Here is a 24,536-nt window from a genome sequence, read left to right on the forward strand (position 1 = left end):
TTTAGTAAAATAGATATTCATTACCTGAATAAAATAAGGCCAAAACGACAAAGATCCAATAAGCACAAGTTGAAATATCACTTTTGCAAGATTTGAAACGGTATGTGTCAAAAATAACGACTCGCAGAGACCGCAGAGGAGGAGATGCGTGGAAAAATAGGGCGACACACACGATGCGTTGTTTCTTTCATTGCTACAAGGGGCTTGCGTCATTTTTCGATGTGCAGTCTTGATTCCTCACTGTGATGTGGGGATTTTTGGATGCCCAGGGACGATGCAGGGAAAATCCTTGACGCACTGGAAGAAGGAAGGGCGCTGCGTCGGTCCGGCTGATGAAGCGTCAAATTTTCCTTCACAACGCAGATGCAGTGTCAAATTTCCACTCAGGAAGTCGGGCTGCGTCGTTCCGGTCAGCTGTGCAGCAATATGTCAGTCACAAGGCAGGCTTCACGTTGTTTCCAGCAGACGTGACGATTTTCTACGCACAAGGAAGTTATTTTTACAGATGAAGTCTTTTTGGCCCTGAGACTTCAGAAAACAGGAAGCAAGCTCAATCCATGCCCTTGGAGAATATTTCTGAGGAAGGCAGAGTCCTTCTCAGCAAAGTCAGAGGCCAGCAGGGCAGCAGTCCTTCACACCAAACCAGTCGAGATGAATCCTTTGGGAAGCCAGGAAGTTTCTCTTGACAGGATCCAGGTGTAGATCCAGACGTTGGTGGCATCAGAGACCCAGTTTATATACCCAAATACACCTTTGAAGTGGGGGAGACTTCAAGGAGTGGTTTTGAAGTGCACAAGTTCCCCTTTCAGTTCAGTCCTGTTTGCCAGGGTACCAGTAGGGCCTTTGGCAGTCCACTGTGTAAGAGCAGGCCCCTGGCCTTTGAAATGTAAGTGTCAGGCCCTCCACCCTTCCTGCCCAGGAAGACCCATTCAATATTCAGATGAGTGCAGGTTTTTGAGTGTCCTGTGTTTGTGATTGTCTGGGTGAAATGCACAAGGGAGCTGTCAAACATCTCAGCCTAGACGTTGATTGGAGACAGGCTGTAAGAAACAGATGGTTTTGAGTACAGAGAAATGTTCACTTTCTAAAAGTGGCACTTCTAAAATAGTAATATTAAATCCAACCTCACCAATAAGCAGGATTTTCTATTACCAATCTGGCTATACTAAATATGACCTGGTTACCCCTTTCAGATCAGAATCTACCACTCAACACGTATATGAGGGCAGACCTAATGCTAGTCTATGAAAGGGCAGGCCTCACAGTGGTGGAAAATAAATGTAGGAGTCTTTCACTACCATGACATATAAAACACATATGTACATGTCCTGCTGTTTAGCTACGTAGCACCCTTCCCTATGGGTTATCTAGGGCCTTTCTTAGGGGTCACTTATATGTAGGAAAAAGGGAGTTTAAGGCTTGGCAAGTTCTTTTAAAATGCCAATTTGAAGTGGCAGTGAATCGGCACACACAGGCCTTGCAATGGCAGGCCTGAGACATGGTTAAGGGGCTACTTATGTGGGTGGCACAATCATTGCTTCAGGCCCACTAGTAGCATTTAATTTACAGGCCCTAGGCACATGTAGTGCACTTTACTAGGGGCTTACAAGTAAATTAAATATGCCAATTGGGTATGAGCCAACGTTACCATGTATTTAGGGAGAGAGCACATGTACTTTAGCACTGGTTAGCAGTGGTAAAGTGTCTAGAGTCCTGAAGCCAGCAAAAATTAGGTCAGAGAAAATAAGAGGAGGTTTAGGGTGACCCTTCGGAGAGGTCATTTCCAACAATACCCCAATACTGTTGCCAGTATTGGAAGCTTTATTTGATGCACTCTGAGGGCTCCTTTGAGGACCCCCAGCATTGCTCCTACCAGCCTTTTTCAGGCAGTTCAAGCTGCTGCCACTCCTCAGACAGGTTTCTGCCCTCCTGCTGCTTGAACAGTTCAAGCCCAGGAAGGCAGAACAAAGGATTATCTTTGGGAGAGGAGGGTAACACCATCTCGTTTTTGGAAATAGGTGTTAGATGGCTTTGGAGTGGTAGCCTCCCCAAGCCACTGGTATGCTTTGAAGGGGACATTTGGTGCTGTCTGTGCATAAACCAGTCTACGCTAGTTCAGGGACCTCCAGCCCTTGCTCTGGCATGAATCTGGACAATGTAAGAGGGAGTGGCCACTCCCCTTTTCATCATCACCCCAGGGGTGATGCCTACAGCTCCTCCAGAGGGTCCCTGGGTTCTGCCATCTTACATCCAGGGAACTCTGGGAGCATCTGAGTGGCAAGGTCAGGCAGGTAACGTCAGAGCCTCCTCCTGATAGGTGGTCACCTGGCTAGGTGACCAATCCCCCTTTCAGGGCTATATCGGGTCTCTCTTTGGGTGAGTCCTCAGATTTGGCTTGCAAGACTCCAGCAGGACTCCTCTGCAACCTTCGCTTCGACAATCTGCATCCACGATGAAGACTCTGCTTGCAACATTGTATCCACGGTTCCTTCCAGCTTCTGCAACATTTCCCCGGCTGTGCATCCTCTGAGGGTGGTAAGTCTTCAGTCTGCATGAGAATGAAGAAGGAATCTCCCTTGGAGTGAAGGAAATCACTCCCCTGCATCCGCAGGCACCATCTGCAACGACGACTGGCTGCCTGATTCTCCTTTCATCCTGAGCTGAGCGGATCCTGCATCACAGGTGGTGGTCCAGAGTAGTCCTCTTGGTCCTCTCTGCCAGCTGCCCAACTTTGGTGGAGGTAAGCCTTTGCCTTCCCACGCAGCACAGTACCCCCGTGCACTGCGTCTCCTGCAGCTACCAAGGCTTGTTGGCAACTCCTCCAAGGGATCTTCAGGCTCTGTGTAGCCCCAGCCCCCAGCACTCCTTCCTGTGATACACAGCCATCTGAATGCTTCTCCTGCGGTGTGGGCTCCTCTGTGACTCCTCGTACCTCGTCCAGTGGGTCTTTTGTGGGGACTGCCTCTTCTTCTGTGGACTCTCTGCCTTGCTGAGGGTCCCCCCAGGACTCCCTCAGTGGGGTGAGTTCTCCTGGATCTTGCTGGTTCCTGGCAGCTCCACTTTGCTTCACTGAGACTTCTGCCTTTGCCAAGGCTTGTTGGTGGCTCTCCCACGCCCCTGACCGACTGCAATCTTTTCATCCGGTGTGGGACTTTGACTGCATCCTCCAGGAGCTCTTCACCTGCTTCAGGGCTGCATTCCTGACTGTCTTCGTCCTACCGTCGACCAACTCCTGCATCCACAGCTGGGTGGGTAGAAGCTCCTGAGCCTCCTGTGACTTCTGGGCTCGGTCCCCTTCTCCCACGGGTCTTCCTCTTCAGGGATCCACCGCTGGTTTCTTGCAGTCTTGTCTGGGTGTTGCATTTTCTTTCTTTAGTGTGGTTTGGGGAAAATCCTGTAATTTACTCCTTTTCCCCTGGTCACTAGGGGGCACTGTGGTACTTACCTTTGGGGTTTCCTAGTACCCCCAGCTCCCCTCTACACAGTCCACTTACCTAGGTTGGGGTCCTGTGTTCACATTTTATTTCTTTATTATATGGTTTGGGCTCCCCCTAGGGTCACTACTGCCTATTTGCATTTCCACTGTTTTCTATCACTTTCTATGCCTATTTCTGATAACTAGTGTACATATTTAGAGTATCTACTTACCTCCTGTTGGAGGGTTGCCTATCTAGTATTTTGGTACTGTGTTACTGTAATAAAGACCCCTTTAGTTTTGTAACATTGGGTGTTTTCTTTCATGTGTGTAAGTGCTATGTGACTACATTGGTATTGCATGAGCTTTGCATGTCTCCTAGATATGCCTTGGCTGCTCATCCACAGCTACCACTACAGAGCTTGGCGCCTATACTACACTAATAGGGGATACCTGTTATAAGGTGGCTGCTAGCCAGGACCCCAGTGATTATGCTCTCTCCCCCAAAACTCTGTATTTCACTCTCAATTGGCATGCTGGTGCTCCCTTATAAGTCCCTAGTATATGGTACCTAGGTACCCAGGGTTTTGGGGTTCCAGGGGATCCCTCTGGGCTGCAGCATATATTTTGCCACCGTAGGGAGCCCATGCAAAGGCTTCTGCAGGACTGCCATTGCAGCCTGCGTGCAATGGTGCAAGCACCCTTTCACTGCCATTTACACTGCACCAGCTAACTTATAAGTCACCCCTATAGCAGGCCCTCCAGCCCTGAGGGCTGGATGCAAAGTACCTGTGTGTGAGGACACTCCTGCACTAGCAGAGGGGCCCCCACGACCTCCAGGACCATTTTCCCAGACTTTGTGAGTTCGGGGATGCCATTTTACGCATGTACTGGACATAGGTCACTACCTATGTCCAGCTACATAATGGTAACTCCAAACATAGGCATGTTTGGTAATAAACATGTTGGAAACATAATCCAAGGCTTTTGCAAGCATTGGTTTTTGATTCCATGCACTCTGGGGGGACCCCCAGTATTGTTATTTCAGCCTTCTGGGGTTTTCCAGGCAGCCCTAGCTGCTGCAACCTCAAAGACAGGTTTCTGCCCTCCTGTTGCTTGCAAAGCTTGAGCCCAAGCCACTGGAAATGCTTTGAAGGGCACACTCGGTGCCCTCCTTGCATAATCCAGTCTACATGGTTCAGGCATCCCCAGTCTCTGTTCTGGTGCGAAATTAGACAAAGCAAAGCAGAGTGACCACTTCCCTGTCCATCACCATCCCAGGGGTGGTGCCTAGAGCTCCTCCAAAGGGTCCCTGGGTTTTGCCATCTTGAATTCAAGGTTGGCAGGGAACTGGGAGCATCTGAGTGGCCAGTGCCAGTAGGTGACATCAGAGCCCTCCCCTGATAGGTGCTTACCTGGTTAGCTGACCAATCCCCTTTTCAGGGATATTTAGGGTCTCTCCTTTAGGTGGTTCCTCAGATTCGGATTGCAAGACTCCAGATGAAAAACTGTATCTTGACCCTTCAGGAACTCTACAAGCTGCAACGAAGAAGCAAGATGCCTTCTGCAACATTGTATCTCCGGCTCCTGCCAGAAACTGCAATTGTTTCACGGTCATGCATCCTCTGAAGACAACCAGTCTTCAGCCTGCATCAGAAGAGCAAAGGAATCTCCCTTGGGGTGAAGGAGCCACTTCCTGCTTCTGCAGGCACCAACTGCAACAACGACCGGCTGCGTGGATCCCCTCTCCAGCTAGCTGCGTGGATCCTGCATCACTATGGGTGGACTGAAGTGGTCCCGATGGTCCTCTCTTCCAACTGTCCAACTTTGGTGCCTTCCCACGCAAGACAGTACCCCCGTGCACTGTGTGTTTTGCAGCTACCAAAGCTTGTTGGCATCCTTCCTCTAAGTTCTTCGTGTATCTTGTAGCTCTGGCTCCCAGCACGCTATCTTGCGATGCACAGCTTCCTGAGTGATTCTCCGGTGACGTGGGAACCTTTGTCGTAGTGCTGCGTGGGCGTCTTCTGCAACTCCCTTGTCCCTGTGCTGTGGGACTCCTGTGCGTGCTGCATGGTCTTCTGTGGGATCTCTGAGTTGCTGAGAGCCCCCTCTAATTCCCCCTCCTGGGTAGAGTCCACCTGGTCCTTCCTGGTCCCAGCAGCGCCACTCTCCGCTAACCGTGAGCTTTGCATGTGCGACGGCTTGTTGGCGGACTCCGACGACACAAACCCTACAACAATCCTCAATCCGGCGTGAGACATCACTTGCATCCTCCAGGAACCTGACTTCGTCTTCTTGGGTGCAGTTCTGACTGTACTTCTTCACCGGTGGTTCTTCTTTTGCACCCTCATCCAGGTTAGCAGGGGCTCCTGCACTTCCTGGACTCTTCAGTGCTTCTTGGACTTGGTCCCCCTCTTCTATGGGTCTTCTTGTCCAGGAATCCACTGTTGGTGTCTTGCAGTCTCTTCTGGGTTTTGCACAATTCTTCTTGTGTGTGTTCTGGGAAAGTTACAGTTTTTTACTCCTGCTTTCCTGGGCACTGGGGTGGGTTCTCGTACTTACCTTTGGGGGTTTATACTACTCCCAGCTCCCCTCTACACACCTCACTTGCCTAGGTGGGAGACCAACATTCGCATTCCACTTTTTTAGATTATGGTATGTGTTCCCCCTAGGCCCATTTCTAACTATTGTGATTTTCACTAATTGCACTGTTTTCTAACTTTTTTATGCGTATTTCTGCATACTAGTGTATATAATTTGTGTATTACTTACCTCCTAAGGGAGTATAGTCTCTATGGTATTTCTGGTATTTGTGTTACCAAAATGAAGTACCTTTAGTTTTGTAACACGGTGTGGGTCTTTCATTTGTGTAAGTGCTGTGTGACTATAGTGGTATTGCATGAGCTTTGAATGTCTCCTAGATAAGCCTTGGCTGCTCATCCACAGCTATCTCTAGAGAGCCTGGCTTCTAGACACTGCCTACATTTCACTAATAAGGAATAACTGGACCTGGTATAAGGTGTACGCACCATAGGGATCCACTACAAACCAGGCCAGTGTCCTACAAGTTTGCCTACTTTAAAGTCAGCAATGGGTATAAGTAGTGGACCCAAGCCCAGACTTTTAGAACACTTCTGGATCAAGAGGAACCCTGCCAAGGAGAAGAGCTGAATAGTTGAAGGAGGAGTACTGCCCTTTTGCTGTATGTGCTTTGATGTGTTGGTCTGCAGTTGCTGCTTCTGCCTTAAAGAGGACAAAGACTGGACTTTGCTGTGTATCCTGCTTGTGAAGTTTCTCCAAGGGCTTGGGCTGAGCTTGCCTCCTGTTAAGAAGTCTCAGGGACATCAAAGACTTCACCTACCAGCCTTTGGGTTCATTTGCTATGGGGCCTAACTCACAAGGTGGTGGCTACTGCAGTTTCTGGGCCCTTGGGTGTAAAAGCTGGCGTACAAATGAGAAGAACCAGGTTCACCGGCTCCAGGACCGACGCCGATGCCCGACTCCGACTACACCCGAAGCCGTGCTTCCCGCTGGAGTGCGATGACTGCAACTGACACTGCAGGCCCGACGCCGCGGCAGCTCCGCTGATGTCCTACGACTCTGTGACTCATGAGTGCCCTCTCATTGACGTCCGTGACACCCAACTCTGCCATGGCGCCTGTAGCCCCATGGCATCACCTCGACCCTGAGAGGTCGCCCAACGCGTCTTGACCTGTTGGATTCATCGAACACGATGGGTCGTCAAGAACCGATGGCACATCACCTCCCCTGCTCTGCAGTAAGGAACCGATGTCGCAGAAGATCCAGTGACGCCTCACCTCCACGACTCTGTGCACAGACTTGTTTCTTCATCACCAAAGGTACTGTACCTGGGGGTTCATGCGACTCTGTGACCGGTGCCGTCCTCCTTGAGATTTGCGTCAGATGGTTGGGAACGACTCCGTCAATGATGCCGTAATAGCCCAAGCTGGAGCTATTGTGTTTTTAAGCGCTATATTGAAGTTTAATCTTTGAAAATTCATATCTTTGCTTGTGTATGTTGGATTTTTGTCATTCTGGTTTTTCTGTACTCAGATAAATATTGGATGTTTCTCTAAACTGGTGTTGAGTGCTTTTGTGGTGTTTTTGACTCTGTTACTGTTCGTCCTTGTACAAATACTTTGCACATTGCCTCCGAGTTAAGCCTGATTGCTTGTGCCAAGCTACCAAGGGGGTAAGCAGGGGTTATTCTAGGTGTGTATCTCCCTTAGCATGACTAGAGGGCTGGTCCCTGCTTGGACAGGGTGTAAACTGACTACCAATTAGAGACACCATTTTCATATATATATATATATATATATATATATATATATATATATATATATGTATATATATATATATATACATACACACACACACACACATTTGAAAATGGAATTATGTCTGAACATTTAGATCAATAAACGTCAATAGAACAAGAAAACTGGAACATACAGCTGACATTACAGTTAATATGAATAAACACCTCTATGAGGTTCACCTTATTGGAACAGATGACGTAACTGTGTTGTGTTGACTCTAGACAGTAGTGCTGTGTGAACGAGTGGGTGCTCCTCATGAGCCAGTTCTACATATCTTTTCCAGTGGGATGCCTGCAAAAAGAGCAGCTGAAGTAGATACTGCTCTTGTGGAATGTGCCTTAGCCTTTCTCGTTAGGGGTTTGCCAGCCTTAGAATGGCAAAACTGAACTGTTGCTGAGATCCACTGTGCTATTGTTGCTTTCATCACAGCAGTCCCCTGTCGCCCTTGACTTTAGGAGACTAGCAGTTGATCCATTTTGGAAATCTGCTTAGTATGGTGGAGGTAGAACTTGAGACACCATTTGATGTCTAAAGTGTGGAGAGTCATTCCAGCCGGTGTGGTAGGATTGGAAAAAAAAATCCGAAGTATGATTGGTTCATTCAGGTGACATTGGAAAGGAACCTTTGGAATGAACCTCGGATTTGTTCTAAGAAGGACAAATCTATCTGTGAAGCAATGAAACGGCTCTGGGATCGTGAAGGCCTATACCTCACTGACTCTTCTAGTGGATGTGAGAAAGAGTAGTATAGCAACCATCCACATGAGGAACTTCATTTCAGCCTTATGAATCAATTTGAAAAGGTGGTTCATTAATTGTGAGAGAACCACGTTGAGATGCCTTTCTGGTGGAGGTGCTCGTACCGGAGGAAAATTTCTGAACAGTCTCTTGATGAATTGTTTAATGAATCTTGTGGAGCAGAGAGATATAGTTTGTGTGAAATGTCTGTACCTTGATAATACGGCAAGGTGAACTTTAATTGATGCATGAACAAGACCTGACTTGGCTAATGAAAGAAGATAAAGTATGATTTCTTCAGGTGAGGCTTTACACAGATGCAAATTATTCTGATGGTACCAAGAACAGAATCTTTTCCACTTTAGCATGTAAGTTTTGTTTGTACTCCCTGCCTGTGCTCTGGATAATATATCTCTGCATTCCTGATTAATGGTTAAGTGTGAACTTATAACTCAGGAGCTATGTATGCAACTGGAGAGAGGCTGGCTCTGGTTCCTCATTAGAACCATTTGCTTCTTTGGAAGACTGACGGGCGCGGTCACGGACAGGATAATCAGCTCCATAAGCTAGTGTTGTTTGAACCACTTGGGGGCTATCCGGATGAGTCAACAGTGTTCCGATTTTATCTTCCTGAGAATCCTGGAAAGTAATGGGTAGGGGGGAAAGTGCATGCATAAATTCTGGATCATTGCATCGAATGGGCATTCCCACTGTCCCTAGGAGCGAGTATCGACTGGCGTACAACTGGCATTTGGTGTCCTTGTGTGTTGCAAATAGATCCAATGCTGGCGTGCCCCAGCATGAGAAAATCTTGTCTACTTCTAGTTGATCCAGTTCACACTTGTGGCAACTGTCCTTTGTTCTGCTGAGAATGTCCGCTACACTGTTGATCACCCCAACATGAATCTGGCTCACAGCAAAATGTTGTGAATTGCGAGCCAATCCCAAAGAGCTTGGGCTTCTTGAGCAAGAGATAGACACTGGGTTCCTCCCTGTTTGTTGATGTAATACATACTGGTTGTGTTGTCTGTACAGCCCAGCACGGAGGAGCCTGTTATTCATGGCAGAAGAGTTTGTAGCGAGAGGAATATAGTTTTTCGTTCCAGGCAACTAGTTTTTGATGTCTGGACCATTTCTCTTGGATCTGCCGGTCTTGTAGATGGCCATTCCCAAACCCTCTCAGGAAGCATCGGTCCGGATGACTTAGGGCCTCATTATGACCCTGGCGGCCGGCGGTAAGCTGGCAGTAACACTGCCAACAGGCTGCCGGTGTTCCGCCAGCTATTATGACTGTGGCGCCATAGCCACGGCTATGCTACCGGCCCCTCCACTATACCGCCAGGCTTCCGCCTGGCGGTCATAATCCCCAGGGCAGCAGTGCAAGCACCGCTGCCCTGGGGATTATGAGTCCCCGACCACCAGCCTGGCCACGGCGGTAAACACCGCCATGGAAAGGCTGGCAGTAAGGGGGACTTGGGGTGCCCCTGGGGGCCCCTGCACTGCCCATGAACTTGGCATGGGCAGTGCAGGTGCCCCCAGGCATAGCCCCATTGCGCATTTCACTGCCTGAGTTTCAGGCAGTGAAACACACAACGGGTGCTACTGCACCCGCTGCACATCAGCACAGGTCTATTACAACCTGGCAGCAATGTTGATGTGACTTTTCCGCTGGGCCAGCGGACAGTAACACTGTTACCATCTGCTGGTCCGGAGGAAAAGTCGCAATAGGGAGCCAGAAATACCACCAGCACTGGCAGTATTCTGGCTCCCGCAGCCTCGCGGTCTTTTGAAAAGACCGCTGAGGTTGTAATGAGGGCCTTAGTCTGGAACTGGAGTCAGGAACGTCAGGCCTTGAGCGATATGATCTCTGCAAGACATCCATGCTAGTGTTTCTACTATCCTTGGGGTAATGCGCATCAAGTCTTCGAAGGAGTCTTGCTTTTGTAGCACCTCTTGTAACAGTCTCATCTTCAGTTGTGCTAGCTGCACTAGTTTTATTGCAGAGGAGATCATCCTCAGGAGTGGCTTGAAAAGGATTACAGGAATAGACTTTCTTTTAAAGAATTGAAAAGCCAGATTGGATAGTCTTCGCTGTCTGTCTTTTGACAAGTAAGCTTTATTCTTGATTGTGTCAAGGTTGCATGGTGGAGGATTTTTGGTAGTTTACAGTGAGGCCTAGTCTGCGAAGCAGGCCCTGGTGGCATGGGATGCTTGTTGAGGTGATGAGGCTTTCAGCAGCCAATCATCTAGGTAGGGAAATATCTGATGACTTTGTCTGCGAAGTGTAGCTGCCACTGGGGCACGCCATTTCATAAGAATTCGGGGGGCTGACTTCAGTCTGAAAGGAAGAACTTTAATGTGATAATGGGTACCGCCTATGGTGAAGCGGAGGTATTTGCGATGCTTGGGATAAATGGGGAATTGGAAGTAATCCCTTGTAAATCCAATGATGTCATGTAATCATCGCTGAGTAGAAAATGAAGGATGTCTGACAAAATAATCATAAGGAAAGACTGTTTTCACAGAAATGTTTTCAATTTTCTGGGATCCAGTATGGACCTTCATATACCCAGTCTTTTTTTTCACCAGGAAAAAATCAGGAGTAAAATGATAGTCCTCATTCATGAGAGGAAGCCTTCTCTACTGCACCCTTGGAAAGCATAAGAAAAAGCCTCTTTCCTCAGTAAGTGAAGATGGAGTGGGCACGCTCCGTTCGGAGTATGGTCTGGTGGTCTCTGCACAAACTCCAATGTATGACCGTAGTTTACTAAGTCCAACACCCATTTCTCAGATTTTAAAGGTAGCTGGAGATGTTCAAGCCCACCTGAGTGGAAAGGGTGGATGCAGCCGGTAACAGGTCTAGGTCATTGTTTGCGGCCTGTATCACGACCCTGTGGTTGGGGGTGGTTGCTTCTGACTTGAACTTTGCTTGCTGTACGCTGCCGTGGGAGGCTGGCGATAGGCCTGAGGGGGGAGGGCCTGTGTTAGGATTGGGTTGGAAACTGTTGAGGTAGCTAGTAGCCACCTCTGTAAGAGGAGAAACCTCTCCCTCGAAAGGGCAACTTTTAGAACTGCAAAGTGCTGACAGACCTGGCAGTGTTTGTATCTGTTTTATTGCCAATAAGGCTTTGTCAGTGTGCTTCCCAAATAAGGTTTTGCCATCGTAGGCCATGCCCAAGATTTTAGATTGGGCCTCCAGTTGAAAGGATGTGGCCATTAGCCATCATTGGCACCGTAACACTGCTGCTCCAGCTAATTGGAGAAACCTGTGGAAGCAATGTCAAGGGCACAATCGATAATCTCCACAGAGTATGCCCACTGTCTTGCAGTATCTTCTTCACCTCAGATATTTTGTCCTCAGGGTTGAGACTGAGCAAGCTGCTGACATCTGACCACATCTGGCGGTCATAGAGCCCTAGGATTGTTAGAGTATTGACTTCATGGATGGTAATGGCAGACATAAGAGAGAACCTCCTCCCCACGTTGTCAAGATGTCTACCTTCCTCATCTGGTGAAGCAGATAAGGGAATGGAAGTTTTTGCAATGCCTTTGAGTTGCCTGAGAGACAACAGAATCAAGCTTGGGATGGCCAATAAGACAAGCAGGGGAATCCTCTGTGGCCTTATATTTCTTATCTAGGCGAGGTGGGACTGGAGGGACCATACCTGGATTTTTCATAATTTTAAGCCCCTCACTCCAGAGGTCATCTATGATGGGATTGGCTCTCACTGACTTTCTGGCCTGCTCTTTAAAGTCATGGAGAAAACAGTCTGACTGCGTAACAAGGTTGGTAAATGGAAACGTACTGCTGCTCGGTCTATTGGGTTGTAGAAACCCACAATGTCCTCAGAGGGAGAGTCTGAGGGGTGAGGAGGTGGAGAAGATGGAATAGGGACCTAGAATCGTCAGATTCCTCCTGCAGCTGCCGTGATTTCATCCACTTCCCTCTCTTCTTCTGAAGAAGTATCATCCTCCCTAGGAGGTGCTGCAGTGGTTGAGGCTGGTGTAAATCTAGGTGTTGGCGGCACAGGGATGTGTTTTGGTGTGGAAGGAGAAACAGCCTATGGTTGCACTGACTGTTGTTTCTGATTAGAGCCTGGAAACCTCCTTCTATAATTTTGAAACATGGCCTGCAAAACCAGAACCAGTGATGTGGGCATCTGTACCACATCTTGTCTAGGTTGGGGATAGTCATAATGCTCATAGTGTTTGCTATGTGGGGTGAAGTAAGACTCATAGCCTTGTTGGCCGCCTTCGTCTTCTTCCTCTTCTTGATATTTCGCAAGACTTTCCAAGGGACTGTGAGCATCTCCAAAAGGTCCCCCATCTTCTGGCTACTCCCATTCTAACAGATGGCTTGGAAGCAAAGCTGAAACTTTGCTTGGAGAAGTCACCTCAGGCAGCAAGGCAGTCTTTGATATTTTGGTGATCTTAATAGTAGCAGTGGTATCCATCAATGATTTTGGTAGATGTAATAGTGAAGTATGATGTTGCAGGCAAAATTCATGTTGTTAACAGTGCTGTTGTTGACGGTGCTGCTGAACACGGTGGTGTCAATGATGTTGCTGCCGTCGAAAGTGGGACTGTCCAAAGTGGTGAAGATGTTGTAGATGGTACTTTTATATGGATCAGCTTCAACAACACCTTCATCTTCGATGGTGGTGATGTCAAATCCACCATCAACGGTTACCTGGAGGCAAATATCTTGTGGACAAGATCCGAGCGGTAAAAGCTGTCATCGATGATGTTCCTGACGATTATGGCCTTGTTGACGAGACAATAGTGATGGTGGCCGTGGTCGTCGACACTAACGTTGACGGTGTTGTTGTCGAGGAGCTCTAAGAGGAGTTTTAGACCTCAACAGTTCAAATAGAGCTCAGTGATACTTCTTATTCTTCAGGGATGGATGGATTGCTGTGAGGAGGCCGACCCTGCGGAGACAAGAGGGATTTTCTCCTTTTTGTGAGGGTTCTTGTGGTGAGATTTTGAAGCCTTCCTGCTCTCCTCAGAAACCTCTCGGTCAGAGGATCTTGACATTTTATGGGGCCTTACAACAGTATCACTGTCCTCACCTGAAGACCTAGATCCTTGGGATCTGGACTTATGTAGCCACAGAAGTAATCTTATGTCTCTGTCTCTCAATGTTTTTGAGGAGAAGATATAGCAGATTTTACACTCTTTCACCTGATGCTATGGGTAATGGCAAAATAGACAGTCTCTATGTGGGTCATCCACATGCAGCCTTTTCTTCCCACAAGACTTGCAGGACTGAAACAGACCTTTCATGGAAGATTCAGCGATTGTAGATGCTGAAGAACTGGGTTTTCACAAGAAAAAACTGAGCAGAGCTCAGGAAGACTCCCTTCACACGACGTGTGGTAGAATATCTGAGTGAATCAGACTCTCTTGGGAGTATTCTAGAGGGTACTGGCACTTGATTGGTCATAGTTTAGGTCATAGGTTTGGTCCTTTTTTTAAATGGACATTGATAGGCTAATAAACTGATGACCTACTGCCATTAAAGCCTATTATAGCTCTTGCATACTGCTTTATTGTGGTACTGTGGGACTCCCACTTCGACGACGGGGATGATTCAAACATGTGAATCTATGAAAGATCCACTACTGGATAACTAGGATTACAAGTAAGAAACCATTATTCCTTCTCACTCAGGGGTTCTCCATTGATAATCATAAGCACTGAATAGATTTGCAAGCCTATCCGTCAAAGATTCTGCGAAGGAAGAGATAAACAAGAGAAATGGAAAATTAGGCAAACAATTTCTTTAGAGATGCTTGCCTTACCTGGGCATCAGCCTTAGCATCCGAATCAAGACAATAGTGTCTTGTAAAGGTGTGAACTGATCTCCAAGCTGCAGCCTTGCAAATCTGAGTAATTGGGTTGCTCCTAAGCCAAGTTGCAGCAGCAGATTTAACCCTGGTGCAGTGGGCCCATAATTTACTGGACAGGGTTTTGTTTGCTTTTTGAATACAAAGGATTATGCAGGAGACTATCCATTCAGATAAGGATTGTTTGGACGTGGCATATCCTGTTAATGGAGGAACTTAGTTGACAAAGAGTTGATTACATTTTCTTTAAAATGATCTTCAAAACCCTTCTAACACTAAGAGTGTAGAGATATCTCTCTGCAGGAGAAAAGGGGGTTTGAAAGAATGTATGTAAAGTAATAGTGCAATTGACATGGGAATCCGAGACTTCTTTAGGGAGGAACTTAGGATGGTTCCTCATCATTGCCCTGTTGCTGTGGAATACTGGGTAAGGTTCATGTGAACAGACAGTCTTGTATCTCGCTAACTAGTGAGTTGAACTAATGGCTACCATAAAGGAAGCCTTCCAAGAGAGATGTTGGAGAGAAACCTTATAAATGGGGTCGAAGGGAGGACCCCCTAAGGCAAACAAGGACAATGTTTAACTCCCATGGATGAGAAGGTCTCCTGACGGGAGGATATATCTTCTTAATGCCTTCCAGAAAATCTTTAACAACATGCATTGTGAAAATGGATGGTTGAGAAGGACATTTTCGACAAGGTGTGATAGCTGTGAGATGCACTCTAATTGAGTAGAAATTAAATTTTGCCTTAGGGAAATGGAGAAGATATGGAAGAATAGCCTTTCCAGACAGGTAAGAGGACTGACATTGTTCTGAGAACACCAGATTCAGAATCTCTTCCATTTGAATATGAAGTTCTAATAGATGGTCTCTTAGCTTCCTTTGGCACATTGTATGAGTTCAGGAGCCATGCAGTCAAGTTCAGAGAATATTGGATCCGGCCTTGGAACTTCTGAAGAAGTTCCAGTCTGCACAGCAGCTTCTTGTGTGGACACCCTGAGAGTTGAAGGAGATCCGTGTACCACCACTGTTGAGCAGTGAGAATTATTCTTGCTTTCGAGTGTGAGACCTTGATGAACACTGTGGGCAGGAGGGGAACTGAGGAAAGGCAAACAGAAATATGTCTGACTAGTTGAGCCATAGGAGATTACGAAGTGTGCCCAGTTGCTAGAACCTTGAGGCACAGCTTCGGCACTTTTTGCTTTCTCCATTTGTGAAAAGATCTATTTGGTGAATACCCCAATCCGAGAAGATGTCGTAAAGTACAGCATCATTTAGAACCCACTTGTGATTTTCTTGAATGACTATACTGAGCGTCTGCCTAAGTATTCTGGGTTCCCACAGGATGGATCACTGTAATCTTGAGATCCCTGGAGATGAGCCACTTCCAGATTGTTTTAACTTCCAGGGACAGATGCAGGGATCTCATTCCTTTCGGCTTGTTCAGATAATGCATGGTTTTTGTATTGTTCATCTGAGCAAGGCGAGAGTCTGCTCTGAATGAAGGGACAAAAGCCTTCAGAGATTGATGTACTGCCCTCAGTTCAACAAGTCTGATGTGGTAAGAATGTTCTTTCAGAGTCTACAGGCACTGAATCTGTAGATGTTCCAGATGAGCACCCTAACCTGTCAAGGAAGCATCCGTCACCATGGTTTGCACGGGAATGTCTTGGTAGAAATTCATCCCTTTGAAGAGATTCTCTGACAGCACCACCACTTAAGCAATTGATTCGCATGAGTGGCCGGAAGCACTCTGTCTTCTCATGTTCCTGGGGTCTGATCCCCTTCATATACCAGACATTGTTGGAAAAGCTGTATGAAGATACATGCATATGGGACTAGAAAGATGCAGAACGCCACTGAACCCAGGACAGAGAGGCGTGTCTCACTGTTGAATGGGATGTTTTCCTCATACTGTGACATTTAAGGGATAATCGTGTCACCTCCGAAGGACACACTTTTGTGCATACTGTGCTTAAACCTGCACCCAGGTAATGCAGGTATTGAACAGGTGTTAGGATGGATTTGTCATGAGTCACATACAGACCTGGTCCATTGAGAGTCATGACGGTTAGATGATAATGTTGGCGTGCTTGCTGATAGGAAGATGCCTTGATAAGTCAATTGTCCAGAAATGATAGACGAAGATTCAAATTTTCCTGAGGTAGGCTGCTACAACCGCCATGCACTTTGAGAACATTTGCAGTGTAAACTTGAGGCCATAGGGGAGGTTCAAACCCTCTGCTGGCAGTAAAGGCGATCATAATGCATATACGATATTCTATAAGCCTTTCTCTTCTCCAGCCCAAAAGCATTGAGGATGGCAATTTCCTTCTTTATGCATGACATCTCACCATCTGCATGAGATCCAAATAATATATTCCCTAAAAAAGGACGGTTTAGGATATGGTGCTATGATTCTTGCTTTAACCCTGTAAGTTAGAGCCATGGTGAGCGACGGAGAGTTGGACCATGAAAATACCTATGTGCTGCGAAAGTAGAAGTGTCAGCTGCAGCACTGGTGATTTGGTCAGACACCTTCATGCCTTTGCTGATAATTTTTTTTATGGCTGTCTCTTGGAAGATTATCTATGAATTGTTGAACACAATTCCAAAGAGATCTGTCAAAATGCCCCAGAAATACAGACTCTGGCTGCTTTCATTGTGACAGAAGAAGTTTCACATACTTTTCTTCCCTCTGAGTAGTATAGTGTGCTACTATGTCTGGTCTCTGGGTCACATGACTGGGTGTAGCTGACAGTTGGGTGCATCCACAGCCCTACTTACACTTGAATAAGCCATGTCCCACCTCCAGAGTACCCTCTGTAGTTAGTCTGGAGCCAGGACAGGGAAGGCAGGATGCTTGGGGACTTCAAAAGGAAACCTCTAGAAGCTTCTTCCCTACTTCAAAAGGCACAACTGGGTATAAATACTGGACCTCAGACATCACATCTTCAATACACATCAGGACCTGTGGACACTTTTCCAGGAAAAAGATAAAAAAGACTGCTACCATGCTTGACTACTGCCTTGCTAGACTGCTGTCTTGCTGTGCTGACCTGGTACCTGCTGCCCTCCTGCCTGGGTAAGAAGGACTGGACTTGCATCTGTTGAACCCAGGACCACCAGAGTGACTACAAGGGCTAGTTTGTTGGCCTTCTGACAAGAGCTTCAGGGACAGAAAGCACCCACAAGCTTGAACCCAGCACTTGAACTCTGCCATCTGTGAGTCTGCCCTTCCAAGTGATGCCACCCTTGTCCTGGATCCTTGGAAGTGGGCCTTAGGATCCAGCGGAACCGACACATCTACTTTGCTACATGGCGCAACTCCAAGCCAAATCGATACATTGATCGCAGCTGCGTGGATCTGAGTGTGTGCAAAGACCGCAATCACATCACAGCACGACACCGCATCGGAACCACAGCTGCACGATGCATCCTCGGCACAGGCCCCCACATCCCACATTGATGGCAGCCTCAACGACTATGCCGGAATCTGCATCCCAGTCCCACAGCTCATCTGAGCCGGTACACCACCTTGACTACGCGCCGTATCCTTGACACAGGACTTTCCATTACAAGCCTTTATCAACAGGATCCTCAACAATGACACAGAACCTCACATCACAGCCTTGCGGCACCCTGCAAGTGACGTATTGCTTCAGCTGTACCTCGTACATTCAGCCCCAATCAGCGTGCCTAACTGGGTCCCTGTAGTCAGCTGACGCTCCACTGTGGTCGGCCTGAGCTTGACACTATGTCCCAGTCTGGCGCAACCAGATACCCACAGCTGGACCATTGTGGTACCTGGCCCTATTTCCACAAAATTGTTAAAATTACATATTTCTGATTCTACTGATTAGATTTTTATCATTTTTTTGATTTTATTCATCAAAAATACTCTATTTTTGTAAATTGGTGTAGGATTCTTTTGTGGTCTATTTTTACTGTGTTACTGTTTGAAGTGCCGCACAAATACTTTACACATTGCCTATGAGTTAAGCCTGACTACTTTGTGCCAACCTACTCAACGGTTGAGCACAGTTTACTTAAGGGTTACTTGTGACTTCATCCTGAGAAGTACTGTGGTTCCGGCTTGAGAAGGGTTTCCACCCTCAACCAGTACCCCAATATCATACAATATATAAGAAGGAAGAGGGACTATACAACTAAAGTGCTACCGAGAAGGCTCATGCACACTTTTAATGGATATGTTTATATGGAATGACTATGATGTACGTGGAAAGAATTGCCCTATTCAAATGATGTTTGAGCTGAAGCTAAGGCTGCATTGCCAAAAACTGAAAAAATTAAATCATTATTTTGGTCAAAGCCACACAGTTGCCTATTCTTGCCAATGGAAAGTGAAGTCTGTGTAATACAAACAGCTTAAGAGGCGTATATGACACCATGACACTGAAAGCGATGGGAAACTAAGTCCAGTGTTTACCATTGCATTTGCAAGCCCATACCTACACAAGATAAAACAATAAGCACTGCAACTGGGGAGATATAAAAAAACCTGATACCAATCCAACATCAAGGGAGCCATTGGGATCCTCAAAAAAAAATAGTTCTGTCTGCCTATGTCAAGATGTCTAAGACACTTCACTTGCTACTGACTTGCCTCATGCTCCACAGCATAGCCATCAACAGATTACCCACATCCCAATCCCTGATGATGATGGACACTTCTGTCATGGCCTCTGACACAACAAATGGCATATATGTCAGTGAGACAACACCACAGCCCACCTGAAAACAGCAGGTTGGTGACAGCCCCAGGGATGTGTCAATGGTACTTACACAGGAAAGGAAAGCTATGCGCTCTTAGAAGAGTAAAAGTAGTACTGGGACTCGAGTCCATAGCTATTGCCATCAGAGGCAGGATCACACCTGGCACTGTGAGTCTGGGCTTCACTAGGTTTACACTGGGACCTACACAGAGATGGCAGATATGACAAGTACAGATGCAGCGGGTCCACAGATTCCAGAGTTGATGCTTGTAGTAAATTCAGCTTGTGGACATGAGACATAGCAGGAATGCCTGATATCCCATTTTGGTATAAGACGGCTGCAACTTTCATGAGGGTCTTTCATGGTGTTGACAAGACCAGAAATAGAGGCAGACTGTTCACCCTAGATCACACGTCTGGCCTGCCATAATTTCTAGAGACTTCGAACATGCTCAACAACGGTCCTGATGAAGGAGCTGAATGAATTCCAATATATGGACATCAGGCTTCCCCCGGCCCCATAAGTGGGTGGCAAAAAACCTCTGTGGTGGGAAGGAACGAGTCCACTTAATTCACATTTGTAAAAATTGTGGACTGGGTTCCGTAAGCAGACTTTGAAATACAACTCTTTCCTCATTATCCAACCTTATGCCTATGTCTGGTTCTCCCGACAGTTTATTTCTCCAGCTTGAGTGGGATGTTGCAGTTACATTAACAATAAACACGCAAGATTTTTAATGAAAGTTACACCTGGTCCACGCTGCACACAGGCTGGGTTGTTAGACTTGGCATCACAAGAATAATATAATGCTTTCCTAAGTTTGTGTGTTTGAGTACCAAGCTGACCACTAGTGTGAGTGTGCCACTGTACACCAGTGATCCTAGGCCCTGAACACACATCCCCAGTGATTTCCCACTGGGCCTCTGCAGCCCAATGGTCGGCATTAGTGTGCTCAAATATTCAAGTTAACACATTAAAGGGTTACCTACATGAATTCTCTGCATTCATTGAAGTAGAGCTGGACCTGCTCAGCCTGGACCAGTCTCTCTTTCCTCTCCTGGCACTTCTTGAACAGTTTCTCCCAGCACTCCTTCACACCCATCAGTCTCTCCGCCACATTCTCCTTCACCTGTGGATACTCCTGGCTTATACGTTGAGCCTCCCCATGAACCCGCTGCACCTCCTTCTTGATGGCTGCAAGGTCTCTCTGCAATACAGGAATGACATCACAAATGTAGCTCAGAAGTCTCCACTGTCATTTACTAAGCATCCACTTCACCAATTAACATGTAGAAATACACACATTTTCATTTGACTTGAACCTGATTTAGAAGTGAGATGCTGTAAGGAACCTAACAATAGACAAACTGAAACATCTACTCTATTAAGAAATATTACAATTGCTTCGCTAAAGCTTACACCATGGAGCAAATTGACTACATGTAGAATGGTGGGTGATTTTATACTGAACTTAGTAGTAGTTCTAGAATCGACTGAATAAAGAATGAAAGGCTGATCCCCAGCAATTCTCTGGGCAAAAACATTGGCATGTAAGCTACTACACCAAACGTAATGGAATCTTTAAGATCTTTAAATCATCTTCAGGTTCGAGGTCATTTGAATATGGTGACATAAACTTAAGTTTACCAGTCAACTGTTAGCATCTATCATGATGACGTCAGGTGCGGAAAGGCACAACTTCGTGCTGGGTGGGGTCGATGAATGGTGTTTGGGACTCCTTGGTGGTAGAGAGAAGCCTTGTAAAGGCTCCTGAGGTAGGAGAGAAAGGGCTCCGTGTTTTCCTTAAGTAGCAGCAGGTTAAGGGTCACAACGCCACAATCGCATGATCTGAAGTCACCAATGACACATCAGCATCTGCCACAATGTATTCCTGTGGAAATAAGCATGAGTGCTTGTGCACTGCTAACATTCTTCGAGTACTGCATGCCAAGTGACAGTACTTTACCAAAATCAGAGACAGCAGAAGTGGCCTCATGCTCCTCTTTGACCACAAATGGCACTGCAGGAAGGTTTCTGCACTATATCACATTTGTGGTACAATTCGAATAATATGCACGTCCCACAATTTAGATTCCTAGACCACAACACTGCAGGTCAGAAGCAGTTGCAAATAAAAAGTACAGTTTTAGTTTGAGGGAAGCCGCTTCATGGTACTATTTCAGATTACTTGCCAGTAATCTTCATACTCCAAGACCCACTTGTCCTCGATCCAGTGAATGCTGCAATGCAAGCCGCACCCAACCAAGTTGGGCGCCGTAAAAGGGATGACACTTCCAGGATCCTCCTGTTACTAGTAAGTACTTTCAAATGCTAAGATATTGAGAGATGGCTGGTAGGGCATAATGACTGAGCAAGAGCTATTAAGACTAAACATAACAAGACTGCTGGTAAGTAATTGGGACATTGCCACTATGCTCCTCATGTTCTTCCCAGTTATTACTTATAAGTAATACCCAGGATTAAAGTCCTTCGATTATCAGAAGAAACAAGAGGCACTGAATGCAACCCCCTGAATCTTAATGAATGAATGGTGATATTGAAGGTAAAAATCAAATGCCAACATTTAATGACAACATCACAACCATTTAATTATTATATAATATACAAGAGTCTGCAATCCTTTTATTAAAGCCTAGTGACCTATAATGTCTATAGTCACCAGTAATATACGGAATAAAGTTCTCCATGCTGGACATTATAAGGATATTGCAAGCCACCAAGGAGTTCCACGACCATACATAGGAACAAGGCTGAAGGCTGAGTTCCTATATAAGGTTACAGAACCCTGAGGTGACTTGCAATATCCTTATCATATACGGCAGGGTTACTTTATTCCTTATAGTACATGGTTACGCCCTCACCTTGTCCACAAACCACTTAATGCATAGCTCTTTTATGTGAAAAATTACCATGCTTGTAAACATGAAGAATAAAAATAGAACTGCAAATTTACGTGCATCAAAAAAGCTGGTAGATATTTGTTGCAAAAAGATATAGAAGTATTTTAATACAAGGTTGTTTTTTTGAAAGGTGCAATAGAAACTTGTAGGAACATTCTAACTTTTCTACAGTTACCCAAGGACTGTAAAAAATAAACATGTTGCCATAAATATCTCCTTTCTTCTTGTCAATGTAAATCTAGAAAAACATAGCAGAAGAAAGAAAAGCTATATTTTATTTTTGTTCTTTAAACAGCTGCTTTGATTATGGCCCATGACCTGGCCTGCCTTTCCTCCTAGCTGCTGGCATTGTGATGTCAGAATTAAAACTGTAGTAAGATATTACAATTGAGTTCTGATATAATTTCTTTACAATTGGCAGCTGGGTGCATATATGATTATACATAATTTAGAGACAGTTTTTTTATACAGGGATTACAGAATCCCATGTATTATAACGAAATGCCATTGCTGCACAACTATAATAAGCTGAGTTTTAATATCACAAAGCCTGCTGCCAGAGCTACTAGCCGGCATGAAAGGCAGGTCACGGAGCATAAATACAGCCACAGTTTAAACAAGGAAAACCGGAACTGACTTTTCATTCTGCTGATATAGCTTTCGGAAAAAAAAGTAATCACCAGAAAGGAGATAATTATTATATTTTTTTTATACAGTGTAGGTCACTGCAGGAAAAATATGATATCTACAGGTATCTACACAATTTGAGCCACAATATATTTCAAGATGACTTATGTTAAACTGATTCTAAATCTTGTTTTGCAAATATGACTAAAACTGAGTATAAGGAAGTAATGTACAGAAGAAAAGCTATTCAAAGAATTGAGGTAAATCAATTCTTTTTTTAAATAAAAATGCCATTATTTTTTACATTTAAAATTTATAAAAATATTATAACCAACTAATATTTATACACATATTATAACATTACGTTTAATATATTTATATTTTCAAAATGTTGAAATACATTAATTTAACATTAGTTTCTGTGGGCTTTCAATTTAAATCCCTGCTGCCATTATTTTCTGCTAAAGGTTGTTGCAGTACCAGTGGTTGGCCATGTGCGATGCTGGACTTACTCCAGCTTTGAGTGAACTCACTGCTCTTTCGGGTCCTTTTTGACCCTGGTGGAAATGCAATTTGTGAATAGCAATGGGCTTATTCTTTTGTGGATTGGTGCATATCCCTCCGTAAAACTCTCCTTAACCACCCTAAAGCCATCCTTACTCCTCCCATTACTCCTCCCGTTTAGTTGCCATCATTCCCCATTTTCGAGTCACTCCCTCTCTCTCTCACACAATTACTCCTAAAAGGATGTACTTACGTGTGGAGATCTCTGCAGTTGGGGCAGAAACACATTAAAGATAGGAGAGGTGTAGGTGTAGACCTCTGCATGTAGGTTAGTGAATCGCATTTGTGTGGTTTGTTTAGTGGTATTGTTGTAGTACTAGTGCACATACTACAAAATGCAGTTTGTTAATAGTTCCCCAAGGATTTAACCAGTTTGTGGGAAGAGTGATGGTATGGCCACAAATTATAAGGAATAGTGTCACCCTTTCCGTATATGGCAGTTTTGTGACCATATGAAGGAACTACTTGGTGCTTTGAAAAATCCTTATAATGTATGTTCAGAGTACTTTATCCCATGTATAATGATTTCACAGGACTGAGTGTCCCTGAAACAAGTTTCTTCATCATTCAGGGTTCCTTGCAAATGATAATAATTAATAAATGAATGTTCAGGGGGCATGGCCTGGCAAGACGGCTGCCTGAACACACCAAGCTTTGGCTCCTAGGCCATGTTCTAAATTCACTGCCATCCTTTGCTTTATCTGTATTTCTGGGCTAGCCCTCTGCTTTGTGTGTTGGGGAGACGTCCGTTGCTGTTCTGAAGGTTGCCCAACAGTTTGCCTGGACCTGAGTGAAGCTCCAACAAGACATCAACAGGCCTCTCCTAGCCAGCTGTGAGGGGAGGGACTGATGCCAAGAGAACTGTGTGGAGACGTGCCAGCTGAAACAGTGGTTGGGACCCAAAAGAGAAGGGAAGCTCCAGGGCACGATTTTTGGGTCTGTGGATCGTGCCCTGGAGGAACTTGGTGCAGCCGACGGTAAGGACCACAAGCCTCAGCAGAATGGCTGGAGTGTCATCCTGGCAACTTGAGTGTCTTTTCCCACCGCTTCCCAGTGGGCCAAATACTGCCCCACCCTGCCGGTTGCAGAGGCCAGGGGCTGGACATCACTGCCCCACAGGGGCTGCCACAGTGAGGGATACCCAGTGCCAACCCTGAAGGACGTGAGGGGCCATAAGGCTGAGTAATGCCCCCCCAGAGCTGGCGCTGGGGGGCACACATGGTCCTCCGCAGATATTGTGCACCCCGCCAACTCCCCTTCCCTCTTCTCTAGAGAGATGACTTTGGACCTGCTGCGGTGATTGCAGACAGCAGAACTGGGTGTATGCTCATCAATACCCGAAGA

General features: G+C 45.9%; 1 protein-coding gene across 1 annotated transcript in view; it reads right to left on the reverse strand.

Moving 5' to 3' along the window:
- The window catches only part of SPTBN5 (spectrin beta, non-erythrocytic 5), a 1,780,873-nt gene that overhangs the window by 109,177 nt on the left and 1,647,160 nt on the right, over window positions 1–24,536 (reverse strand). Inside the window, exon 60 of the mRNA XM_069208774.1 lies at window positions 20,070–20,287. Coding sequence (XP_069064875.1) covers window positions 20,070–20,287 — 218 coding nt within the window. The remainder of the gene's footprint in view (window positions 1–20,069; window positions 20,288–24,536) is intronic.

The sequence above is a fragment of the Pleurodeles waltl genome, chromosome 9 (genome assembly GCF_031143425.1).
Source record: "Pleurodeles waltl isolate 20211129_DDA chromosome 9, aPleWal1.hap1.20221129, whole genome shotgun sequence".
In the NCBI taxonomy this organism is placed as follows: Eukaryota; Metazoa; Chordata; class Amphibia; order Caudata; family Salamandridae; genus Pleurodeles; species Pleurodeles waltl.